Source organism: Muscardinus avellanarius, assembly GCF_963383645.1.
Source record: "Muscardinus avellanarius genome assembly, chromosome: 14".
Lineage (NCBI taxonomy): Eukaryota > Metazoa > Chordata > Mammalia > Rodentia > Gliridae > Muscardinus > Muscardinus avellanarius.
Genome location: NC_137800.1, coordinates 21361989 through 21388874, shown reverse-complemented (window position 1 = coordinate 21388874; position 26886 = coordinate 21361989). Strand labels below are relative to the sequence as shown.

General features: G+C 37.0%; 1 protein-coding gene across 1 annotated transcript in view; it reads left to right on the top strand.

Moving 5' to 3' along the window:
- Positions 1 to 26886, top strand: part of LOC308273107 (putative ATP-dependent RNA helicase DDX60) — a gene marked incomplete at both ends in the record, with an annotated part of 94393 nt that overhangs the window by 13683 nt on the left and 53824 nt on the right. Inside the window, 10 exons of the mRNA XM_080710224.1 lie at positions 4652 to 4813; positions 6255 to 6413; positions 9319 to 9460; positions 10398 to 10553; positions 12330 to 12435; positions 13300 to 13415; positions 16297 to 16457; positions 22730 to 22982; positions 25282 to 25448; positions 25934 to 26089. Coding sequence (XP_080566350.1) covers positions 4652 to 4813; positions 6255 to 6413; positions 9319 to 9460; positions 10398 to 10553; positions 12330 to 12435; positions 13300 to 13415; positions 16297 to 16457; positions 22730 to 22982; positions 25282 to 25448; positions 25934 to 26089 — 1578 coding nt within the window. The remainder of the gene's footprint in view (positions 1 to 4651; positions 4814 to 6254; positions 6414 to 9318; positions 9461 to 10397; positions 10554 to 12329; positions 12436 to 13299; positions 13416 to 16296; positions 16458 to 22729; positions 22983 to 25281; positions 25449 to 25933; positions 26090 to 26886) is intronic.

Below are 26886 nucleotides of genomic sequence, written 5' to 3'. Positions count from 1 at the left end.
CATTGGCATGGTATATTTTTTCCCATCCTTTCACTTTCAGCCTGTGAATGTCTTTGGCTGTGAGGTGAGTTTCTTGCAGACAGCATATATTTGGATTATGTTTTCTAATCCACATTGCCAGTCTATGTCTTTTGATTGGTGAGTTAAGTCCTTTGACATTAAGAGATATTATTGAAATATGATTTTTGTTTTCTGTCATTTTGTGTTCTGTCTACTCTTGGGTGGTGTGATCTTTCTTCTTTACTTAAATGGCCCACTTATTAACTTCCTCTCTTCTCTGATTCTGAAGTCTGCTTCTTTTTTCTTCTGTATGGTTTATTTCTTTAAGAATTTTCTCTAGTGTTGGCTTTGTATTCATGAATTTTTTGAGATTCTGTTTATCTTGAAAGACTTTGGTTTCACCATTGATCTTGAATAGTAGTTTTGCTGGATAGATCAGCTTTGGTTGGAAGTTATTTTCTTCCAGGGTCTGAATCACGTCGTACCAGTCTCTTCTAGCTTTCATGACCTGGGTTGTATAGTCTGGGGTGATTCTTATTGTTTTGCCTCTATATGTCACCCGTCCTTTTGTTCTCACTGCTTTTAAGATTCCTTCCTTAGCCTCTATATTGGTCATTTTGGTTATTATGTGGCGTGGAGTGGTTTTTCTTTGGTCCTGTCTCAGTGGAGTTCTGTATGCCTCTTGGACATGAAGGTCCAAGTCTCTTTCCAAATTTGGAAATTCTCTGAGATTATTTCCTTAAAGACATTACAGATGCCCTTGGTCTGTACCTCTATTCCCTCTTCAATGCCTATTATCTGTAAGTTAGTATGCTTCATATTATCCCATATTTGCTGGATGTTTAGGTTTTGTTGCTGTAGAGATTTCTGTATATCGCTGTGTTTTCAGTTTGGGATATACTGTCTTCTAATATTGATATTCTGTTTTCCATTTCATCTAATCTTCTAGAATTTCTTTCTATTGCTGTCTTCATTTCACTTATTGCCTCTTTCATTTCATTATGGACCTCTTTCTGATTCTTTTTTAGTGTTTTTATCTCACCTTTAACCTCCTCTATACTTGTTTTAAATCCTAATTTCTGGTTCTCATATTTATAGCGTTCTCTGTCCTGTTTTTCTGGTTTCTACCCATTGATCGTGAGTGTTATGCTTAGTCCAATCTTAATATTAGGAGGTTAGGGGTATCAGCAAGTCAGCAGAGCTTTTCCAGTTGAGGGTGGGTGATGTGGGAGGAGCTGGGGTGATGGGTAAAGGAGTCGGATTAGGTAGAGGATATGTTTAGGTTGAGAAAGACTTTAAGTATGATAAGGTAATATCTTGCTAAGAATGAGAGAGAGTTAACTAGTAGGACTCTTGTCGTTAGTAGAGTAAGTATGGATATATGAAATAATTTGAGTATTAAACAAGGAGGTATATTATGGGGAAAAGGTTTGGGGGAGAAGAGTACGTAGGTTAGTGTGGAAAAGTTTGTAAAGGGGGGTGATGGAAGGAGCAGACAAACATAAAAAAAATCCACACAAGATACCAAGACTATTATGTAATCCAAGAAAAAGAAAGGAAAAACCAATCAAAGGAGGAGAACAAAAAAAGAAAGGAAAGAGGAAGAAAGAAGAAAAAAGGACAAGAATAAAATAAAAGGAACTAGCAGCTGTGTGAAATCAGAAAATAAGGCAAACTATCAAATATTTATATAAAAAACAAGTTAAAGTAAAAGAAGGGTGAGTTAAGAAAAAAATATAAAACAGCAATAACCATACCAAAAACAAAAGCACTGTAAAAGCAAAACAAAACAAAACATCCATAATAAAAGTAAAACAAACAGTCCTACTTATTTACAAATATGGGGTCAGGTCCATATAATATTTTTGTATTGATTGCTTTGGTAGCTTTCAGCAATCTTCTTAGGACACTCTGGGTGTTTGGACACCTTTCTTTCCTTTAACTGCTTTGGGTTTATGTGTTAGGATATCTGGTTTCACTGTTATTAGATTCTGTACAAATCTCAGGTTCTGCGAAATTCCAACCTGTAGTCGGCACCTCTGCATTCACCACCCTAGACTCCCGCCTGTGCTTCTCTACAGCAGGGGTGGAGGATGTCCAAAGTATACTTGGAGCCTCCCCCTGAGGTCCTCTGCAGATATTGTGTCTCGATGGATTTTCCTGTGTCTCTGGATATTCCAACTGGGCTAGCCGGTGTGGTCCCAAGATGTACCCTGGGGAAAGGGATGCCGGTTCCTGGATGCCCACACTTACTGCCAGAGCTCTGCCAATTCTGAGAGTGCAGGCTGGGTGTGCTGCTATTACTGGGCCCAGGTGTGAGTGGGTGCAGCTGCCTATTGCTGCTGCTATGCTCTTCCATGGTGTATTGAGCTGTGTTCTCGATTAGAACTAAGCATTAGGCTACTGGGCGGGCAGGAACTCCCAGCGGTGGGCCAGGGGTGCAGGATAGGTGCGCAAGGGTCCGGGTGCACAGGCAGTGCGCGGTATCCAGCAGTGGTCTCTGCCTCCTGCAGGACATAGAAGCTGGGGGGGGGGCCCGAGGAGATTTCAGGGGCACACAGAGCTTTCGCCGCCTGGAAGGCAGGCTCCGATTTAGGGGTGGCAGTGGCGCAGGCACTGACTACTAGCAGGGGTCTGGGGTGCAGACCGGGTGCGCGAGGACAGTGCTGGGTTCTGAGGCAGGAGACAGATGCCCTGGGCCAGTGCTGGGGTTGGGACTGGGGCGCACGCTAGGAGCCGCACTTTCCCTGGACGCACTCAGGTACCTGGCTTCCTTGGTTCGGGCTTCCGTGGGAGTTCCCGTGCTGTTGTGATCCAGTCGCTGGTGAGCACACAGAATCTTGTTTTTAATTTAATTGTGCACTTTTCCGTCAGTCTAACCAAGTCTAGCACATTAGCACTGTTTTTATCTGCTTTGGCAGTGGGTGAGGTGTAGTCCTTCCTAGGATTTCCTGGTTGTCTTTTGATTTTCAGGGCCTCAAGTATTCTCCTTTGTCCTTTACCCTCTTTACCTCTTATTTGGCAAATGACAAAGTGTCTTTCCTTTAAGCATTATTTTCTCTCCTAAAGCTATGTTTTCTGAAAATTGTCCCTTTAAATAGTTCCTATATTTTCAAATAGACTAGAACATTATTAATATTTTTGATTGTCAAATCATGTTCCCTTATGGAGTTGTGATGTGATATTTTGACATATGTATAAAAGCGACACGATTAAATCAAGGTAATGAACATATACCTTGCATTGCCTACTTATTGTTTTTATGGGGAGATGGTTGAAATTTACTCTTAGTCATTTTGAAATACATATTATTATTGACTATCATAATGTGGCTGTGTGTATAAGAGGTCTTAACACCTATTCTTGTCGACTTGAAACTTAGTGTCCTTTGACCAAAAAAATCTAGATTTCTTCACCCTTCTTCCCACCCAGCCTTTGAGAACAGTAGAGAGTTCTGCTCTCTCTTTCATGAGTACAACTCTATTTGATTCAATATGTAAGGGAGATAATTTAGTGTTTGTCTTTTTGTGGCTGGTTTTGCATAATATCCTCCAGATTTATTAATGTTTTCACAAAGGCCAAATAGTATTCCATTGGTATATATACTATATATTCTCCATCTATTTGTCTCTTGATGGATACTTACACTGTTTCCATATCTTAGCTACTAATGCACAGATGAACATAAGGTATACATTTCAGATTATTCATATAGGGTAGATCCCTAGAACTTGAACAGCCAATAAAAAGTATTAATAATTTAATGATAAATATATATAATCACATACCTTTGCTTTAAGCTTATACCTAATTATACTCTCCTTATCAAAGTGTAAGTTAAATGATACATTTCATTATCTCCAATGATTCCTATTATCTTTAAAAAGCATTTTGTTAGTCTGAAAGTAAAATGTGATAATTTTGTATTTTTATAGAGACTGAACACTTTTTTATTTTAATATTATTTATATTTCATTAGAGAACTATAGTATTATTAAAGAAATGTATTCCCTTCCTTTCTTCCTTTTTTCCTTTCTTCCTTCCTTCCTTCCTTCCTCCCTCCCTCCTTTTCTCCTTCCCTCCCTCCCTTTCTCCCTTCCTTCCTTCCTTCCTTCCTTCCTTCCTTCCTTCCTTCCTTCCTTCTTCTCTTCTTTCTTTCTGTACTATAATGAAATTGAACCCAGGAGCATTCTACTTCCTAGTTATACCCCTAGCCCTTTTTATTTTTTAATTTGAAATATGGTCTCATTAGGTTGCTGAGGCTGGTCTTGAATTTGTGATCCTCCTGTTTCAACCTCCCAAGTACTAGAATTATAGGTATGTGCCACAATGCTTGGCTGGCATTTTCTTTTTATATTTTTATTGGTGTAGTGTTATTTTACATCATAGCAAGATTCAAAGTGATATATTTAGACAGCAGCATTTTTTTATTGATTTGTGGGAGCTCTTTTTATGTTTGCATTGCATTTCTGATGATTTCATTGACATTTTCTTACTTAAGATACTTTAATAATATATTAATGGTAATAATGATAGTTCTACATAGTTATATCTGTCCATCTTTTCTGAATGCTTTCTTCTTGTAAGATCACTCCTGAATAAATATATTTCTATAAATACTGTGATATGTTACAATTTGCTTCTGTGACAGGTGTGTGAAATTTTATGGCTTCTTAAGGAAGTCTGGCCAGAAGGATCTGACATTCGGCGTGTCATGTGTGTTACTTCATGTTCATTATCTTTGGAAATGTACCATGAATTTTTAAAAAATAAGGAGAAGACCAACTCTGGTGAGGAAACTAACATCCAAAAGGTGCGATTGTTTTAACTTTACTGAGACACGTCTTGCTTTCCACTTGGGACATTTTATAAATTTTTATCTGCCATTGCCTCCATTTGGTGCTGATGTTTGCCCCCTACTTATTAATATAAACTTCAACAATAGGAAAACCACTAGAATTTGTAAGAAAACATCTGCTAGGTTGTTATATGATTAAGTGCTTTATTATACAGATGTTTCACTTAGGACTAAATCAGCCAACAAGACTGGAAATAAGAGGTGATGTTAGCTATAGCGCTTGGTGGGAGCCATATGTTCCTGTGTTTTGGGCTCTTTGATGCACATTGTACCATTAAACTCTCACAACAGCATTTTGAGGGAGGCACTATTAGTCCTATTTCACATATGGGAACACTGAGTTTCAGATATGTCAGATAACATGGTTCAAAGCTTAGGAGTTAAATAGCTGAGTGGATGCATTTCATGTTTATCTTGTGCAAATTCCACATATACCACATTCTTTTGAAAGAGTACAAAAGTTATGTTGGCTTGGAGTTATCCTTGCTTGAGAATTATTACAGTTCTTATCCATCATTGTGGTCAATAAGGTCAAGAATAGGCTGGCCAGTCTGGATTTTTTTCTCCAACTAAACATCTGTCTCTGCATATAGGTACTTCCGGGCACCTACATACATGCACATACATGTTTACATGCATATGTGAGCACATGATATTTTGTATACAATCTGAGTACTAGAGGAATTTTAGCTAAAGATCCCGATTAAGGAAAATATGAAGTTTTAGGTCTTTCACAATTTTGAAAAGGGACGGGGCTCACCAACTTTTATAGTGGTTTGCACTATATCTTTGAGAATATTATTAGTGAAACATTTCTTCATGATTAGACAAGCTATTTTAAATCATTTTCACAAGACTCATACTGAGGCAAACCTATATTTCTGGAATCTCTAGCCATTAGACTCTGTTTTGAGATGCCCTGAGGGAGTCTCACTCCTGCTTGGCTGACAACCTCATCATGACCTGAAGATAGCAATGCCATCCTTGCCCCGGGAGACTGAATATGTCCACTTCTTCACCTTTAATATCACTGAGTAAATTTTTCAGATATATTGTCTTCCCGTTGTCCTCACCCTGGCAATTTACAGTATTCCAGAATAGAGCTTTTAATGCATGGTTCCATCCACATAAAGCCTGAGGGATCCTAACTTAATTAGCTGCTTGATCAGCTTATGTGCAGTTTGGCTTAACTGAAAATCCTGTAAAATGTCTTCTGTTAACTGCTGTTAAGCTGGAAGCCTCCTTTCTACTTTATCTTAAATATATATAAATGTAGTTGAGTTTATGTGTGAAGAAATTAGTGCCCCAAACATTCTGCTAGCTTTTGTGGCTTTGCATGTTTATTGTACAGTTTTATTGTCTCTGTTTCCTGGCTTATCTTCTTTATTTTATTTAGGTGGAAAGTGATTGCTTAACACTGCAGGAGATGGAAGACTTCTGTAAACTCTACTGTCTCAGTGTGGTTTTCCTACTCCACTTACCTCTTTCTCAAAGAGCTCGTTCTAGATTTGTCACTTCCCATTGGATTAAGAAATTGCAGCCTTTCTTAAAAATGGTAAGTGTATTTTTTGTAGCTTATTACTCTTACTTTTCCCACTAAAAAAGTACATTTTAGTAATCACTTTATGTGAGCCTTTAATTATCATTTGGTAGAACTCATTTAGGTTGAATTAAATTTCTTCTAATAGTTCCATTAACACTTTAAATTCTTTAACAGATTAATAGCATTTGCATTTAAGACATTTGACTCTTTAAACAACACCATAAATGATTGACCCAACTAGCAAAATGTTTAATGACTTTCTATGTTCTCTGAAATATTTTTTTTTTGCATAGGCTTATTAACATTTAAAAATACCTTCCAACTAAAAACCACAAGTTGAAAAATCTGTTAGGCATTTTAAATTAGAATCTTAAGGAAACTTTTTTTTTTGCGTCAATTGATGGACAAACCACAATAACTTTCAAAACATATTTATATAGGAACAGTGTTGGGCTCCTTGGGGGCTTTAAATGTTTGATGGCCTAAATCAATCACTTGTTTAGTTTCAACAACTATCCTTGCTAAAAAGCATGCTATATATCCAACCAAAGGAAAAACCTCTCTCTTCTTTCTTTAGCTTTCTGTCAAGATCAGGTATTTTTATCACCGACTATAGAATAATTGGGAACCATTCAGTTCTGCTCTGAGAGCAACTGAATATATTATTGGTTCTGTCCGTTTTAGATGATAGCTGTAAAATTTTAGAGACTTGAAAAAGAAAAAGCAAAAAAAAAAAAAAAAAACCAAAAATTTCCACAGAGTCCCACTACTCAAATAATTGCTGGAAATTAATAATATTTTGGCTTACTACCTTTAGTTTATATGCATAGATTTTTCTGTTGTTTTTCACAAGTGTGTATATCTACATACACACGTATTTTTCTTTTCACATTTTAAAAAATTTTCCTTCACAACATTGGTAAGCATAATTTTTAATGGCTACTGGTTATCTTTTATAGCATGTATCATGGTTTATTTAACTATCTCTCTATTATAAAATATTAAAAGACTTGGATGGTTGTATTATACTGTTCTTTTACTCTTTGTGGATAAGCTTTTTAAAAAAAAATTTGGGTTATCGATGGGGTTCATAACTAGAAATAGGATTAGTAGACTGATTCATATGAACTCTTTTTAAGGATCTTGATACATGCATTCAAAATGTTCAAGGAAATTTTTTTTTTTACTCAGTGAACTAAGAAACCAGTTCACATTTACTTGGTGCATATGTATTGTGCTAATCTAGGGATAAAACGGGTAAAAATCAAAACGACACACACTCGCCTATCCCATCCTAACTCTTCAATAGAACTACATTTTGCAGAGAAGATAGATAATTGTGTGATAATTGTGTGTGTGTGTGTATGTGTGTGTGTGTGTGTGTGTGTGTGTGTGTGTGTATGTGTGTGTGTGTGTTACTTGGGATTGAACCCAGGGTCTTTTTATCTCTGAGACATACCCCCGCCCCTTTTAAATTTTTTTTTGGTGCTACTGCGGATGGAACCCTTCTACCTCCGGGCTATACTCCCAGACCTATTTTATATTTTATTTGGGAACAGAGTCTCTTAAGCCAGCTAAGGCTGGCTTCAAACCTGTGCAATCCACCTGTCTCAGCCTCCCAAGCATGGGGATTACAAGTATGCGCCACCACGCCGGGCCCCTCTTCCTCCTTTTAAAAACAGTTTTTAAAAATTTTTGAAGCAGTTTCACTAAGTTACCAAGTGCTGGCTTCCATATGCAATCCTCCTGTCTCTGCCTCCCAAATCCTGGTATTACAGGCCTGCACCACTCCCCCAGGCCCAGAGAATTGATTTTTAAAAATGGCTTTGAAGGAGGCACTATAGGATACTTAAGAACCCAATAATAAAGAAGATCTTACCCAGTCTACAAAGGATGGTTTCTCCTGAGAAGGAAAATGAAGTTAACCCAGTCCTGAAAGATGAGTAGGAATCATTAGAATGGAGAATGAATGAAAACTGGATTCTAGAGAAGAAACCGCATGTGTGATTGCCTGGGGATGGTGCAGGGAAGGAGATGAGATCCACCTAGTATAACAGGAACAGGAGGAATATGGGGGAGTGTTGAAGCTGGGGAAGTGGCTAAGAGGGAAGTCATTTATTTAGTACTGTCGGACTTGTTAAGCAACAGCTTGCCCATATTGTATTTCTGTTGGGCAGTACTGGATTAAAGCTCCACATCAATGCAAATAAAAAACACTATTCTCATTTTGAAAGCAATTACGTTTTATTTTCAGTGTGTGTGGGGCGGAGAAGCCTTAGCCTCCTCTTTCAGTTTAACTCTGTAGACTAACAGGTATCCCTGACTGGAAGCCAGATGAGACCCCGATTTGGATCTACTCCGCCCTGGACCTGGGTTAGCGAAGACATTCTGCCTCTGCTGGGTGGGAATGAAACCTCACGGTTATAAACCTGGAAGCTGCACACTAATGACGGGGCAAGGAAATCTTTGAGTTAGGATTCAGAATTTTCTACATCCTGAGCAATTAAAAGCCCTTCTTTTTAAAATGCTCATTTGACCCAAAAGTAAAATTGAAAAACATTAAAACCTACGTAAAGACTGGAGGCACATTTAAAGCAGAAATATTTCTTTAACTTTGAGACTTCTGTTTGTGTATAATAGCACGAGAAAAATTTTAAGAATCATCAGGTAATGATTTCTCTGATCCAGGATAAAGAGACTTACTGAATTTGTTTTGGGGGGGGCAGCTTTGATTTTATTATACTTTTATCTTTCAAGGGATCAAGGATTTATCATTATCTAGCCTGATGAGTTTATAAATATAAGCACTGGAATATCGCTGCCTTTCAATGGGAATATAGACGTGTATGAAGTTATTCTATATTTTATGGCTAATTTGAAAACTATGAATAACTTGGGTTTTATTTTCCATTTTCAGAAAAAATGGTGTGAATATTTCATTTTAAGTAATATAAGCATTTTTGAATTTTGGAATCTGAATTTAACTTACCTTTCTGACTTATATGATGCATCTTTATTGAAGAATATTGCTTTTTACTATGAAAATGAAAGTATAAAAGGTATCATCTTCCTATATAATAATAGTGATGATTTAGTCCAGAGATGAGCATTATAAAGGTTTTAAATCTTGAATATAGTTTTTCTGTATTTCTAACATATAACAGGAATTATTTTTCTTTCTCCTGATCTCTGTTCACCTGTATGTATCATTTTTATTTAGTTGCAACTAGAATGAAAATTGTACTTAAAATATTTTTAAACTTAATATTACTCTAGAAGAACATTTTGTGTATATATGTGTCTAGACTTTTCAGATAATTTTAATAGTTCAATTTTTATTTTAGTGTGTGTATAGTATTCATAAAATTACTCTAATAAATGTAATCACACCACCACTATTAGAAATTTGAGAAATTTTAATATTTTTTCTAAAAGATAAGACTTATTTATATATTTATTATACATACTTTCTTTTTGATATTTTTTTCTTACTAAGTTTTATGATACTTCTTCATGGTCAAAGAAAAATAAAACAAAAAATCAGAAAGCTATAATTGAGCATTATTGAAACTTCTTTGACATCTAGGTTCCGGTTCTTTTGTATTTTAAGCATTGAAATGAACTGGATATAAGTAAATCTAGGGATCATTTATTACTTTTTGTGTCTCAAAAGTCATAGTTTTATTAATTGCAAAGTTATGTCAGGCATAATATTTCTAACTATATTAAAATGATGAAATATTCTTAATCTGTTATTATTAATTAAGATAGTTACAATTTAATATTTGCTTATCAAACAGAAAAACATGATTTACTTTAAAATTATCAAGCTAATATTCAATAGCCCTGCCCACGTTCATTTAGGTTCAATGCGTAGATCACTTGACATTTCACTATTTGGCATATACTTTTGAACTCTATAAATTTAGTCAGAATGTATGTGCTTACATGTATGTGTGTGTAATTTTTAATATTGTGTTTTTAATTGTTACATAGGCCTAAATTTAAATGTGGGAGATGCCATTATGAAGGATTATGAACATCTCTGGAATACTGTATTGAAGTTGGTAAGAAAGTTTAAAGTGGGCGAGCCATTTCCTTTGAGAACAACAGAACTTCATTTTCTTATAAATAACCCATCACCAATCAAAGGTAATAGATTCTTAAATTAACTTGAAATAAAAGCATATGTTTTGAAAATATTCCTAACTCAATGCTGCAAGGATAAATAACTTGTTAGCAAGTTAGTAATAGTCATATCTTTGGGGTGGTATATTGTGACTACTGTTTTGAAAAGTTATGTTTTACATGTAATTAATGTTGCTGATAAAAATCCAGATATATATGAATTATGTTTTCAGAAATATGGCAGTGTAGATCTCCTGAAAAAATAAATCTTTGTATAAAAACTTTGAAATACTAGGTAAAAGTTATGCAGCATTTTTTCATATAACTATAGTTAAGGGCAAAACAATAGAAGTGGAGGAGCTGGGTGTGTGGTCTGTAGTCCTAGCGCTTGAACATAACCAACTTCAAGACCAGATTGAGCAATATGAGACCTTCTCTAGAGACAAACAAACATACATACAAAACTGAGAAGGGGAAGCTTATGGGCCAAAGAACAAAAGAAGAGCGAACAGCCCTTTTATATTTTAATTTTATATTTTACTGGTGAATTGAAATCATATGTCATGATGAAGTTCAGAGTGAGAGTCATACATGCACACAGCACTCCATGAGCCTCTCGTGCCTCCCTCTCACCCCTTCACCCTCCCTGTGCATGACGCTGAGATTGACATTGATGAATTTGTGTGCACAGCATGTCCACTGAAATGTTTGCTCCATGGAGTCTCCCTACCCCCGCCGACTTCCCTCCCTCAGACCCCCTCCATCACTCCATTAGGATTTTTTTCCCTTTATCTAGAGTCTCTCCTCCTGCATCTCAGTTTCACCAAAGGGATGTGGCAAATTCCTATGAGTAACAAACGATAAAGCCTGGTTTATAGAGTTATCTGTTAAATATATGTGCAAGTGAACATTTATTAAAGAATTGAGGAAATGGGTCACTAAGAGAACAATCCATGGAACTAGAACCCTTAAGTACTTTAGATTTTGTAATTATCATATACAGAATGTACTACACATTTTAAAAAGCATTTTTCTTATTTTTTATTTTTTTTTATTTGATCTTTTAAAAATGGTGCATTGTAATCATACATCCTGATGAAGTTCAGGGTGATAGAGGCATGCATGCATACAGCACTTATTGTGCCCTCCCCCAATTTCTGCTCTATTCCTCCCCCTCCTTCCCACTCTCAGCCCAGTGACTGACTTAGATAAGCTTGTGTATGTACATCACATCCACTGAGGTGTTTCCCTCTTCTCCCTCCCCTCTCCCTCAGTTAGGCCACCTTCTCCACTCATCTAAGGTTTTTCCTCCTTTGTCTGGAGTCTCTCACATGTCCCATTTTCTCCCTAGATTCTGCATTTTAGAAAGAACATCCAAATTTCACTATTTTTTTTTCTTTTTTGGTGGTACTGGTGATGGAACCCTTCTACCTCTGGGCTACACTCCCAGACCTATTTTATATTTTATTTGGACACAGAGTCTGTAAGCCAGCGCGGCTGGCTTTGAACCTGCTCGATCCTCCTGTCTCCGCTTCCCAAGTGCAGGGATTACAAGTGTGCGCCACCTTGCCTGGCTCAAATTTCACTTTAACTACACATTTTTTACAACATCAAACAAATTAAATAGGAACTTGATATTGCCTACCTATATGCCCAATTACTGTCTTTTTTATATTCTGTAGGACTGGGATTGACAAATATATCAATAAGAATGTTTTCTATGGGAAATTTTAGAAAATAGTATGTAAAATGCTTGTATAAAATTTTGCATTTGACCCTGTCTTAATTTTTTGTTTATAGATGGCTGCAAGGAAAAGATGCCTAATTTGGGTTTTATTCCAATGTCTTCTAGTGTGGTTGATAAGTTTGCTGGAGACATTTTGAAAGATTTTCCTTTCCTAAAAAGGTAGAGGGCAAACAATGTGCTTTAATGATTGTATGGAATGAATGAGTTATTTATTAAAGATTGAAATTGATTATTACATGTAGTATATAACATACATAAACTTAATATAAAAAGTTCAATGACCTTTGATGACCACCTTGCAAACATATATTTATATGTTATATATATGATTTGAATCTTAGAGTACACCATCAGTACACTCACATTTTTGTTGATTTTTTTTTTTTTTTTTTTTTGCGGTACTGGGGATGGAATCTAGGGGCATTCTACTTCAGAGCTACACACCCAATCCTATTTTTTTAGACTTCATTTTTTGAAACAGGGTCTCACTGAGTAGCAAAGAGCTTTGCTAAGTAGCTGAGTCTGTCTGCAAACTGAAATCCCCGGTCTCTGCCTCCCCAATACTGGAATTACAAGCATGCACTACCACGCCCAGCAGTCACCTGTTTTTAACTAGTGAATATTTACTGGTGTTGATGAGACTGTTACAGAATCACAGAAAGAGGAAAAGTAACCATGATATCCAATGACTGTTACATAAGTGAAATCTGCTATATTTAGAGCCATGCTATTAAAAATAAACATCTAGCTGGGCATGGTGGCGCACGCTTGTAATCACAGCATTTGGGAAGCTGAGACTGGAGGATCGCAGTTCGTGGACAGCCTCAGCTACTTAGTGAGGCTCTTCACAACTCAGTGAGACCCTGTTTCAAAATAAAGAATAAAAAAAAATGGGCAGGGGGTGTAGCTCGGAGGTCAAATGCCTCTGGGTTCCATACCCCAGACTGGCAAAAATAAATAAATAAATAAATAAATAAATAAATAAATAAATAAAATAAACATCTATTTATTTTTGTCTCACAGTGATGATCCTATCGTTACTTCTCTGGGTAAGCAAAAGGAATTTGATGAACTTGTGCATTGGCACTCTCACAGACCCCTCAGTGACGATTATGACAGAACAAAGGACAATATGGATGGTGAGCTCTGTGCCTGCTGAGATGAATTGAAATCTTTCTCACTCTCTGCCTTTTATTTTTACATTAGAAGCCACAAACTAAAATCTTTGAAGAATATTACATAGGGGATTTAAATGTACGTTAGAAAGATAGTTATGGGAAAAATTTCCATTTTGTTTATTAATGGTCATTTGCGTGTAGGTTTTTAAGTGTCTTAGAAGGAAGTTCAAAAATATGGTGTTTGCGCACCCTTGAGAACATGGGACAAATGGTTGGGCGAAGAGGGTGCTCGGATTGGAGCCTGCCGAGGGGTGAGGCTGGTGACGGATACAGCAAAGCTGGGATTGGAGTCTGCTGTGAAGCAAGGCTGGTGCTGGAGCCTCTGAGGCCGGGATTGGAGCCTGCCAAGGGGTTAGGCCGGTGCTGGGGCCAGTGAGGCCAGCATTGGAGCCTGCTGTGAGGCAAGGCCAGTGCTGGGGACTTCGAGGCTGGGACCAAAGACTGCCGAGGGGTTTGGCCGGTGCTGGGCCAATGGCAGACATCAGAGCCTGCTGTGAGGCAAGGCCACTACTGGGGCCTCCGAGGTTGGGATCGGAGCCTGCCGAGGGGTTAGGCCAATGCTGGGGCCAGTGAGGCTGGGATCGGAGCCTGCCATGAGGCAAGGCTGGTGCTGGGGCCAGCGGCTAGCATTAAAGCCTGCCGCGAGGCAAGGCCGGTGCTGGGGCCTCTGAGGCTGGGATTGGAGCCTGCCAAGGGGTTAGGCCAGTGCCAGGGCCAGCAGCTGGAACTGGAGCCTTCCGTGAGGCAAAGCCGCTACTGAGGCCTTTGAGGCCGGAATCGGAGCCTGCTGAGGGGTTAGGCCGGTGCCGGGGCCAGCAAGACTGGGATCGGAGCCTACCGTGAGGCAAGGCTGGTGCTGGGGCCTCCGAGGTCTGGATCGGAGCCTGCCGAGGGGTTAGGCTGGTGCTGGGGCCAGCATGGCCAGGATCAGAGCCTGCCATGAGGCAAGGCCGGTGCTGGGGCCTCCGAGGCTGGGATCAGAGCCTGCCGAGGGGTTAGGCTGATGCCAGGGCCAATGGCTGGCATTGGAGCCTGCCAGGAGGCAAGGCCGCTACTAGGGCCTCTGAGGCTGGGATCGGAGCCTCCCGAGGGTTTAGGCCGGAGCTGGGGCAGCATGGCCGGGATCGGAGCTTGCCATGAGGCAAGGCTGGTGCTGGGGCCTCCGAGGTCTGGATCGGAGCCTGCCGAGGGGTTAGGCCGGTGCTGGGGCCAGCAAGACTGGGATTGGAGACTGCTGTGAGGCAAGGCTGGTGGTGTGGCCTTCGAGGCCGGTATTGGAGCCTGCCTAGGGGTTAGGCTGGTGCTGGGGCCAATGGCCAGCATCAGAACCTGCCTTGAGGCAAGGCCGCCGCTTGAGCCAGCAAGGTCTGGATCAGTCCACCGGGTAATCAAGCCACTATTGGGGCCGTCAAGAGTGGGATCGGTACTTGCAACGTGGCATGCACAGAGAAATATCGCAGAAAATAAAAACCAGATGCTTCCCCTAATCAGCAATAGCTAGGAGGAAAGGGGCAACAGGAAGAGGTAGAGGTATAGAAAGGGCCCTATAGTGAAGCAACTAAGGTGACCAATCAGAGGGTATGGAATAGCAGAGGATGGAGCCTCTTTAAAATGCAGGAGGTACATAAACAAATGTATCAAAGTTAATCAACAAAAAAGCATGGGATCGAGGGAAGGGGAGGGGATGGGATGGGGGCTGGATGAGGGCTAATTGGAGGATGTGTGCTTGTATATCCTCTCAAGTCTTGTATTCCAATGTGATATATGATTACAATGCACCAATAAAAATAAAAAATAAAATATGGTGTTTGTCCATACAAGAGCTAGATGCTGTTGTAAGTCAAGCTGGTTTGTGGTTTAAGAAATTTGTGTATTCCTTGAAGACTCTAATGTTTCAAGTGGTTTTAACTGTGGACTGAGTGTCGTAAACCCTAGCACTGTATCTGCCTTCAGGTTCAGGGTGGCTAAAACTGTGGAAGGAATCCCAGGAGGTCTCTACCAGTAGATCAATGGAGATTGAGTCAAGGATCTTGTCTCCCTCATTCATTCCTTCTCACCTTCTTAGTGATCACCCATCCTCCTTGGAGTAGACAAAACTTATTTTCAGAAAACTGTAGGAGTCTGTATAGCAAGTATGCTCATCTGAAATATTCTACCATCCTGCTGAAATAGCTCCCAAGATATTGCAATATATGAGGTGATTTTTAGATTAATCCTTCACATCATTCCAAGTGGTTTGGCTTGATGTATATACATCAGACATAAAAGAAATTAGCCATCTTAGTTATTCTATTTAAGTAAATATTGCAGGGATGTATGTATGTGAGGGGATAAAGAAATAAGACATACTTCGATTTTTGAGCCTTTCTGTCATTGGATTTTTATTATGGAGAGAGTGTTTTTTGCCTGCCAAACTCTTGGTCTGTGGCTGTTTTGTTTTGCTTTTGTTTTCTACTCAGAGGTACAAGAAGTCAAATATCTAGATGGGTTGTTTCTTAAGCCTCCCTCTGCCTTTCTCTTTCTTAAATTCATTTACAGGGCAGATGGCAAAAACAATGCTCAAAATCTGTTATTTTATGTAGCACTGTAATATATGCTTTTGGAAGTATGCTATAAAAATGGTTTTATAACCTCCATCCTTTAAGCAATACAAACAATACGAGGAACTCTTCTATGCATAAGAGATGGCCTGATTTAAGTTTCCTCATAAGCAAAGTAATCAGATTAAATTACTGTCCCATGCCAGAAATAAAATTGCACATGCTTATACAGGATGATAATAAGAATTAGGAAGAAAACTGTAAAAAACATGGCAATTTTATATTTGTCTTTTCTTTTTCAGAAAAATCTAGAGACCCTGACTTTCTTAAATGCTTGCAAAAATACTACACTTTTCAGCGTTTTTATGGGAATTCATTAGACTCAGTCTCTTCAAAACTCATCATAACAGAAAGCATTAAGCCAAGGAAGGATTTTAATCAGTCCAAGAGCAAAAAAACACGTGTAAGTTTCTTTAAAATTTGCCATGTTTATTTAAATTTCACTCTTCTTAAATTAATATTTGTTAATCCCTTTGGTAGTATCTTTCCATGTGAGGCTTTCTCTCCTCTCTCTCTCTCTCTCTCTCTCTCTCTCTCTCTCTCTATATATATATATATATATATATATATATATATCCAAGCCTTTAGTGACTTAATTCCTCATATACATATGTATATATACATATACATATGTATATACATACATACATATATACATATGTATGTATGTATATATGTATATATGTATATATACACATATATATACAATACACATATATAATATATGTAATAATATATTATATGTATACACACATATACACATATACATATATGAGTTGTTGAGGCCAGCCTCAACAACTTAGTAAGATGCTATTTCAAAATAAAAAAATTAAAAGGTCTGAAAGCCAGGCATGGTGATATATGCTTGTAATCTCAGTACTTTGGGAGGCTGAGGCAGGAGGATCAGGATTTGTGGTCAGCCTCAGCTACTTAGTGAGGTTCTAGCAACTTAGTGAGACCTTGTTTTAAAATAAAGAATAAAAAATAGAACTGGAAGTGTAGTTAAAAGGTAGAATGCCCCTGGGTTCAATCCTGAGCACCACACACAAAATAAATAAATAAGTAGTATTAATTTTTTATTGTTTTATTTACTTGCTAAGAAATTCTAACCTGCAAATAAAAAGTTACATGTGACTCTCTATACATTATAACATTTATTTATTTGGAAAAATATGAGGAATTAAGTCACTAAAGGCTTGGACTTAAGTAACATTAAAATATAGTTGTTTGCCAACTAATGACAATGAAAATCTTTTTTAACATAGGTGGAAAACAGACATGACAATTTTCTGCTGACTTTTTCTTGAATTATATAGGTTTTCTGCACTTTCCCAAAGCTAGATGATTGATTAGAGAATTAATCAACAAATTACTTAGATAACTAATCCACTACCTTTCTTGGATGGAAGATTTGAACTTCTCATTTTGTGTGTGTGTGTGTGTGTGTGTGTGTGTGTGTGTGTGTGTGTGTGTGTTAGATTCCTACAATTTTACCTTTTTGATTTTTTAAATTTCATTTTTCTCCCAAGGGCCATGGTTGAGTATAGAGTACAGAGAGTAAATAAAGAAAGTTTAAATCTACTTCTGAAATATTAACATGAATAGTTTATGGTGTTAAAAATGATAAGTTGTTGGGCATGGTAGTGCTATAATTCCAGTACTTGGGAGGCATAGGCAGAAGGATGGTTTCGAGGCTAGCCTTAACAACTTAGTGAAATCCTATTTCAAAATAAAAAATAAAATGGTCTGGAAGCCAGGCATGGTGGTGTATGCTTGTAATCCCAGTACTTGGGAGGCTGAGATAGGAGGATAAGGGTTAGTGGCCAGCTTCAGCTACTTAGTGAGGCTCTAGCAACTTAGTGAGACCCTGTTTCAAAATAAAGAATAACAAATAGGTTTGGGGATATAGCTTGGAGGTAGAATACCTCTGGGTTCAATCCCCAGCACCACACACACACACACACACACACACACACTACATAAATAAATAATAAATAAATAAATAAATAAATAAATAAAAAAGGTCTGGGAATGTAGCTCAAAGACAGAATGACTCTGGTTCAATTGCTAGTACCAAAAATTATAAATTAATATTTTTTATATTAATGGCTAAGTGTAGAAAATTTTGTTAAAAATTTGGATTTATAGATTTTATGACTTTAGAGGAAGCCAACATTTGCTATCTTTTATAAAAGTGGGCAACTCATTAAGGTTTAGTCTATTTATATGATTCTCAAAGTCTGGGACTAGAAAAAGGTATTTTTTTCTTTTTATTAAATGTGTCTTTTGAGATTGAAGATTTTAATGTATTAGAGGGAGGACCAACTTAACAAAACCAGTCACTAACAAAGGCATTTGTCACATATCTGCCTTATCAATTGATCATGGTGATGTTTTCAGAAATAAAACATGTATATGTATATGTATATGTATATGTATATGTATATGTATATGTATATGTATATATGTGTGTGCGTGTGTGTGTATTTGTGTGATAAGCCTTCCCCCTAGAAATAACAAAAAAAAAAAAAAGAAAGAAAAGGGGAAAATCTTTAGTCTTCCTTCTGAATGTCTACAATTTGGGAATGTTTGCTAAGATATAAAAAGTGTGCTATTTCTTTGTCAAACTTTGTTTTAGCAATATTTTTACTGCTATAACCTGAAACAACTGTCACTACAATTTAGAGGAAGAAGAACTTTTTGCTCACAGTTCTGGAGATCAAAGGGTTTAGTTCCTGTTAGGGCAAATCACATCTGTGGAGCCCAGGAAATGGTGGTGGAAGGCAGAGAGAGGAAGAGCAAGGGCTCTGCTCTCTCATCATGAAGGCTATAATCAAAAGATAAAACAAGAGGAGGAGGGACCATGTGTAGTCCACAAGGCCACAGCTCCAGGGATCCCTCCTCAGCAAACAAGCCCTGCCTCCAACATGGCTGCCTTGTCTATGTGAAGTATGGGGAACATTCTTAGTCCAAACCATAACAAGCTTTTAATTAATAGAAGCAGGGAGTGTAAGTTTCAAAACTCTGTAGAACAGGTGTCAGCCCATTAGCTTAAGGGAGGACTTATCTAAATAGCCTTTTTATATTCCACTCAAGATAACATCAAAAGCAATCACAGATTATTGTGAAGTTCAATCAGATATGGTGGCTATTTCTATTTCAACTTTTGCTTTTATAATAAAAAAGAAAGCTTGCCAAGCCCTTTCATGTATTATTGCTACTTTCTCACAGTGATGAAATTCATTTCATTTATAAGCCTATTTTATTGTTGGGGTGATCACTCAATTAAAGTTTTATTTTTTCATTTAGAAGTGCCACAAGTCATCTTTTCTTCTTATTATCCCCTTCCTCATCCTTCATTTTATAAAAAATTTATTTTATTGGTGCATTGTAATCATGCATCATGATAAAATCCAGAGTGCCCTTCCTCAGATCCCCCTCCCCATGCACAACATTGTGATTGGTACTGATAAATTTACCTAAGTAAGTACACTTGTCCATTGACTTGTTTCCCTCTTTGAGTCTTCCTCCCCACTCCCACATCCTCCCTTATCCCCCTCTATCACCCCACTAGGGTTTTTTCCTTTGTCTATATTCTTCTGTGTCCCAAATTCTTCCTAGCTTCCTCACATGAGAGAAAACATCTAACCTTTCACTTTTTGTGACCACCTAATTTTGGCATAATATTCTCTAGTTCCATCTATTTCCCTGCAAATAACATAATTTTTCTCTTTTTATGGCTGATTAGAATTACATTGTATACATATCCCATAACTTGTAATCTCTTTATCTGTTGGCAGACATCTAGGCTGGCTCCATAGTTTGGCAATTATGGATTGCGCTGCTGTAAACATAGATATGCATGTATTACTATGGTAGTCTGGTTTTAGTCCTTTTTGGTAGATCACTGGGAGTGGTATAGCTGGGTCATAGGAGAGGTTCATTTCCATTCTTCTAAGGATCCTCCACACTCTTTTCCAAAATGGTCTCATTAATTTGCAACCCCACCAATAATGAATCAGAGTTTTCACTTCTCCAATCCTTGTCAGCATTTATTCCTGTTTTGAATGATTGCCATTCTCGTTGAATTTAGGTAAAATCTCAGAGTAGTTTTTATTTGCCTCTCTCTAATTGCTAAAGATACTGAACATTTTTTATATATTTACTAGCCATTTGTGTTTCTTCTTTTGTGAAGTGTCTTTTAAGTTGACTTGGTCATTGTTTTGATTGAGTTATTTATTTGTTTTTTTGGTGGAAAGTTTTTTTAGTTCTTTGTATATAGGCTCCAATATCAGTCCTCTATTGGAGGAGTAGCCGAAAAAGATCTTCTATTCTGTCAGCTCCTTCTTAAGGTTCTTGATAGTTTCTTTTGCTGCATAGAAACTTTTCAGGGAAAATCTTAACCAGCTACTCTCTGATAGAAGACTAATATCCAAAATATATGAAGTATGCAAAATAATAATGAAACTGCAATAGCCCAAAATGAACTAAATTGAAACCTATTAAACCAAATAACACTTTTAAAAAAGAAAATATACAGCCAAGTGTGGTGGTGCATGCTTGTAATCCCCACTCTTGTGAGGCGGAGACAGCAGGATCGTACAGGTTCAAAGCCAGCCGTGCTGGCTTAAGAGACCCTGTTTCCAAATAAAAATATAAAAAGAGGTCTGGGAGTGCAGCCTGGAAGTAGAAGGGTTTCCAGGAACCCCAGTACCACCAATACACACACACACACACACACACACACACACACACACAAATAGATAACAAATATATGAAAACATGTTCATCAGACTTAGCAATTTGGATAATGCAAATAGGAATTATGCTGAAATTCCATCTCATTTCACTTAGAATAGAAATCACTAAGAATACAAACAATAATAAATGCTGGTGAGAGCTGGGTGTGGTGGTGCACGCTTATAATCCCAGCATTAGGGAGGCTGAGACCAAAGGATTGTGATTTGTGGACAGCTTCAGCTACTTAGTGAGGCCCTCCACAACTTAGTGAGACCCTGTTTTAAAATAAAGAATAAAAAATAGGGCAGAGGGTGTAGCTTGGGTGTCAAATGCCCCTGGGTTCTATCCCAAGACCTGCAAAATGAATAAATAAATAAATAAATAAATAAATAAATAAATAAATTCTGGTGAGGATGTAGGAACAAGGAATACTTATATACTGTTGGTGGGATTGTAAAGTAGTACAACTGTGGAGATTAGTATGAAGCTTCCTCAAAAAGTTAGGAATAAAACACTATATAACCAAGCTATATCACTTCTAGGTATCGTTCCAAAAGAATTAAAGTCAGAATCCTATAGTGACACAAAGAGACCCATGTTTATAGCAGAACAATTCACTATAGGTATGTTATGAAACCAACCTAGGTGTCCATCAACAAATGAGTGGATAATGAAAAGGAAGCATACATGCGGTCATAAAGAAAAACAAAATTATGTCATTTGCAGGAAAATGGATGGAACTAAAGAACATTATGCTGAGGTCAGCCAGTCTTAGAAAGCCAAGGGTCAAAAGTTTCCTTTCATATGTGGAAGCTGGAAAGAAAATAGGAAATAAAGGGACTTAAGATAATTGGAGAAAGTGACAAGTAGAATAGTGGAAGAGGACTGAGAGAGGGAGAAGGGGGTGGAAAGAAGACAGATGGGGAAAAATGGACCAATTAAAGGCATGTGCATATATGATTTTATCACTATGAATCTCACTTTTATGTAAATCACAATGCACCAACCAAAATTATAAAAAATTAAATACAAAGTGATAACATCTAAAATTGACTTCATTATAGGCAAATATTTACATATTAATTCCATGACTAATCAGAATAGTGAAAAGTTAGAACTCTCTTGCTGATACAGTTCTCTAATTTGTCTTAAAAGTCAGGTTGATAAAAGCATAGTAAAAGTGAATCCATATTATACTGAAATCAAATGGAAACATTTATCTAGATAGAGCAAATCACTTGTATTTATGTTGGTCCTTCTATCCGCTCCTGTTATTCTCACTCTCATTTATTTATTCACCATATTCTCGACTCATTGCATTATTAACTCATTCATTCCATGTGGACTCATTCACTCAACAATATGGACTAAAGGCTTTGTGCTTGGGACACACAGACTATTACAGCACAATTCTGTCTCAAGGATCTCAATCTAGAGAGGAAGGATGACAAGTAGAGTCCCAACTACATTATATGTTGACATGAGTGCCAGGGTAGAGTAGGAATACAGGATGTGGGTGCAAGAGAGCCAAGGAGCACTTCAAGGTAGAAATATCTTGACCAAGTAGAGAACAGGAAGGTGACTCGGGAGGTAATTCTAGGGAAAACATCACGTCCCACTGCACAGAGACATGAGAAAACAGTGGTCCGATGTCTCTTGATTTGACTGCAGTTACTCTTCTACTTATAATATACACCACTTAGAAACTGAGGAAATTATCTACAGAGAGCCTGTATATTCACTAAATTGAATTATCAAATGTTTTAAATTGACAGAGGCTTAATTTTAAGAAAAAATACTTTTTATGCCTAGTCAAAAACTGGAATGATGGTTAAAATAACCACCACACACCTAAATAAATCACCTCCCTCATGAAATATTATCTTGGGATATTGCCAATTGCTGCAATATTATTGTTTCTTTCTTTTTGGACAGGAGACCAAGGCTGAAATAATTGCTAGAGAGAATAAGAAGAGGTTACTGGCTAAGGAAGAACAGAAAGAAGAGCAAAAATGGAATGCTCTGTCATTTTCTATTGAAAAAGAAATGAAAGAAAATTTAAATTCTGGAATAAAGAGCCTGGAAGACTTTTTGAAATCGTGTAAAAGTGACTCGGTGAAAGTTCGAGCTGAAATGTTAGGGTTGAATGTTTGCTTGAAAGTGTGGAAAGAACATTGTCAAGTGGAAAGTATGTGATCCTGTTTTTATATTTTGGTGAATGGTGAATTAACACAAATGTAATGATGAAGGTGGTCATTTATTCATTGGAAATCTGTGTTATAAGACATAACACACATCTGATTTTATGTATTACTACCTCAATTTTATTAATGAGCGATGACATTTTAGATGGTTTTCATAGCAAATAAACAGCATGTTCATAAACACATTCAAACATAGGCTTAAAAATAACAATTTGCCAGTTAGGTGTGGTGGTATAATGCCGTTACTTGGGAGGCTGAGGCAGGATGATCACAGGTTCGAAGCCAGCCTCAGCAACTTCGTGAGGCTGTCAGCAACTTTAGTGAGATCCTATTTCCAAATAAAAAAGTGAGAGTGTAGTTTAGAAGTAGAATGCTGTTATCTTCAATCCCCACTACACAAACAAGGAAACAAATACCCAAACAACAATAATAGCAACTATTTTTTCAAGTATTGAAAATGGCTAAGGGGAAAAAAAGCATGTTGAGGCACCCAGGGATAATTTATCACTTACTCTTTGAGTCCCAAAGCATTACTGTTTTCTTTCTGGGTAAATCAATATTGCTGAGTTCTTCCATTGCTGTGGATTCCATGTGCTCTACTTTACAATTTTTACAGCAGGTAGTAGGAAAGAAAAAGGGATATAAAGGAGGAATATGAGGGAGAAACAGGACTGCATAAGGATGTGTAACTTGGTGGCAGATGAAATCACCGTGTTTTGTAATACCTCTAGTATGACAGTTCTTATGAGCAAACTTAATCTATTTTTCAGTCTTAAACATTTTATACTGGAGTCCATTTAAAACACTACTCACAGGTTCTCCCCACCTCAAACTTTTATTCTACTACCTTCAATCTGTTCTAGCAAATTCAGCTTTCCATTGTGTATTTTATCCCCATGAGAGGCATAAAACTTAACTTGGCATATATTTTTCTTCCCAACCGAGATGATGAAACAGAGTTCGCAGAAGGCTGCTGTTCAGAGAGATCAGAGCTAATCGTGGCTTAAAGAAGGCACTAGTTATTTCATTATTTAGATGGGGTTCACATGTAGGCAGCCCCACAATGCTGCCAGTTACCCAGGCTTCTCCAGCTTTGAATTTCATTATCCTTGGCAATTCTTCAGGTTGCCTTGTAGTTGTAGATGACTACATTCTAGCAAATATTAAAAGGAAAGGACGAAGACAGAATCTTCTCTTTGTAGCTCTTTGTCTTTCTTTGATAGAGTTCTTCCTAGCCATCAACAACTTTTGCCATGGTATCATTAGCCAGAATTTTCACAAGCCCACATTTAATCATAAGGGTTCTGGTAAATGTAGGCTTTTCCCTGGGTACATTGAAGCTTTCAATAATACAGAGAAACAAATGAAGAATTTGGGGTGACACGTGTCGAGTAGAGAGCCAATAGTAGTATTTGTCACAAATATCCGCATCCTTGTTTTATGTCTACCTAAATTCTATCTATCTCATAAATTCATTTTGTGCAATATCTTTTCATGAGATAATCAGGCTAATATAATACCTGTGGTTTCTGTTGCTCAATGTGAACCAGTCAAGTATTACACATAGTCTTTCTAAGTAAACTGGAAGCTCCTGGAAGGGTAAGAAATCTGTATTAAATTTCTTTGGTAGCCTTATATAACATTTAGTAGGTGTTTGATAGTATTTGTTAAATAAGCTAAAAAATAGGTTGATTAGAAGAAAGGTTGACTCAAAACAGACCTTATGATAAGCATGAAAAGATTAGCAGAGGTGAGGATTAAAAGGATGTATATGAGTATAAAGAAATGAAGAGGGATTATCAACGTCTGGATCAGGCAGTTGGAAGAGATAGATTGAACTGAAGGAACCCAGTGGTTACAAGCTCTTATCTGTGGTCAGTAACAGAGATAAAAATGTTGCTAAGTTTTTACCAGGTATCCAGGTATTTAGAGTCATATAAATATTTTTCTTTGAACATAGTAGAGGAAACATGAAAATAATAGATGGAGAAAACGTTTCTTACTCTCTATTGACTTCTAAAAAGTTCAGTGTTAATGACCTTATTTCTTTCATAAACTACAGGATTTTTCTTTTTTCTAGCACCAATATAGGTGTTCATGGGGATAAGAAGTATTGGCAATTAAACTTTAGTTTTATTTTATTTAGTCTTCTTTACTACCAAATCTTCATTATGCCAAGTAAGATGGTGAATTTAACTAGGATTCATAGGTAGAAGATTAATTTTGGGTAAGAAAAAAATATTATTTCTGTGGATTTTATAACAATTTTTTTTTTTTACCAAGATGAAACCACTAAAGACTTAAATATAGCTGTTCAAATGATGAAGAGGATCCACTCCTTGATGGAAAAATATTCAGAACTTTTGCAAGAATCAGATCAGCAACTCATAACCAGATGCCTCAAATATTTAGGATTTAATGAGTTGGCAATTTCTTTATATCCAGCCCAGGTAATATATTTTAAAGTTTTATTTAATAAGCAATTATTACGTATATATAATGTGTCTTACACTTATCTTTCCTAGATTTTTTAACTAAAATATTATAATTATTATCATTATTAGTGATCCAATTGCCAAATCTTGAAGTCATCTATCATTAGAAATTCTGTACAAATACTGGCCTGAACAAATGGACTAAATGCCAGCATTTAACAAATTAATAATTTCTACTGACTATTAAAATTAACCTTATATTTAATTCTAGCAAAACATATAAAAGCTATAATGTAATTAAATTTTTAAAAATATATCAGGTTGATGTCTACCAGTTTATTCAGAAATAAGATGATGATTTAAGTGGTAATGTCTTCATACAATTTAGAAGGGGGTAAAATGTGTTTTTCACATAGAAGAAACTCAGTAATAAATGTTTTAATAGTTTAAATACTGTTGTAATTTAAAATCAATTGAAATGGTCTTTCAAAATGATATAGGATGCAATAGATGACAAAAACGAAAAGAAGAAGAAATACTCAGTTGGAATGGGACCAGCTCGGTTTCAACTACAATACATGGGCCATTACTTGATACGAGAGGAAAGAAAAGATGCAGATCCGAGGGTCCAGGATTTTATTCCTGACACATGGCAGGTGATAATGTGAATGAAAAAAATACTTGTATTTATTATTACATATGAATGCAGAAGTTGCCCATTATTGTGGCTCTCTATATTCTATTTGGCACAGATGTCTTAATATTGAGTCATGTTATTAATACTTTTCATTATTTAAAATACTAAATATATATTATTTTCTCATTTAAAGAAAGTAAATTTTTACTTAATAGATGAGTGTGGTCGTGCATGCTTCTAATCCCAGGACCTGGGGGGCTGAGACAGGAGGATCACAGGTAGAGAGCTGAGTGAGGTTGGGCTGCGTTCAAGCTCTTTATAACATCCTTCTCTTGAGAACTACCAAGAAGTCTCATAAGAACTAGCTTCTGAGGGCACACCCCAGTGATCTAAGGGTTTTCTACTAGGACCACCTCTTAAATGTTACAACATCTTTCAGTACTGCCACCCTAGGAAGCAAGCTTTGAAAAAAATGATTCTTGGGTAGGTGAGTGAGTAGGGACACTAAAAGCGTATCAAACTAGATTATAGAGTTTGTCTTCTGTTGACAATGGAGATGTATCTTAAACATTGTGTATTGCCTTTCTATGAGCATTAGGGCTGTACCCTCATTTCAGGTTAGTATGCAGGCTCTCCAAATGCTTTTTTATTAATTCCATGCACACTGTAATTGTTCTGATACCCACTTCAGTCTGAGAGGTGGCTAGGAGAGGACCCATGTGAACAGGTTGGGATTTGGGATTTTCTCTATTTTCTGCACTTCATGGGGCCTTACAGTTTCTATGACAAGTCATCATTTTGATGAATAGAAACATA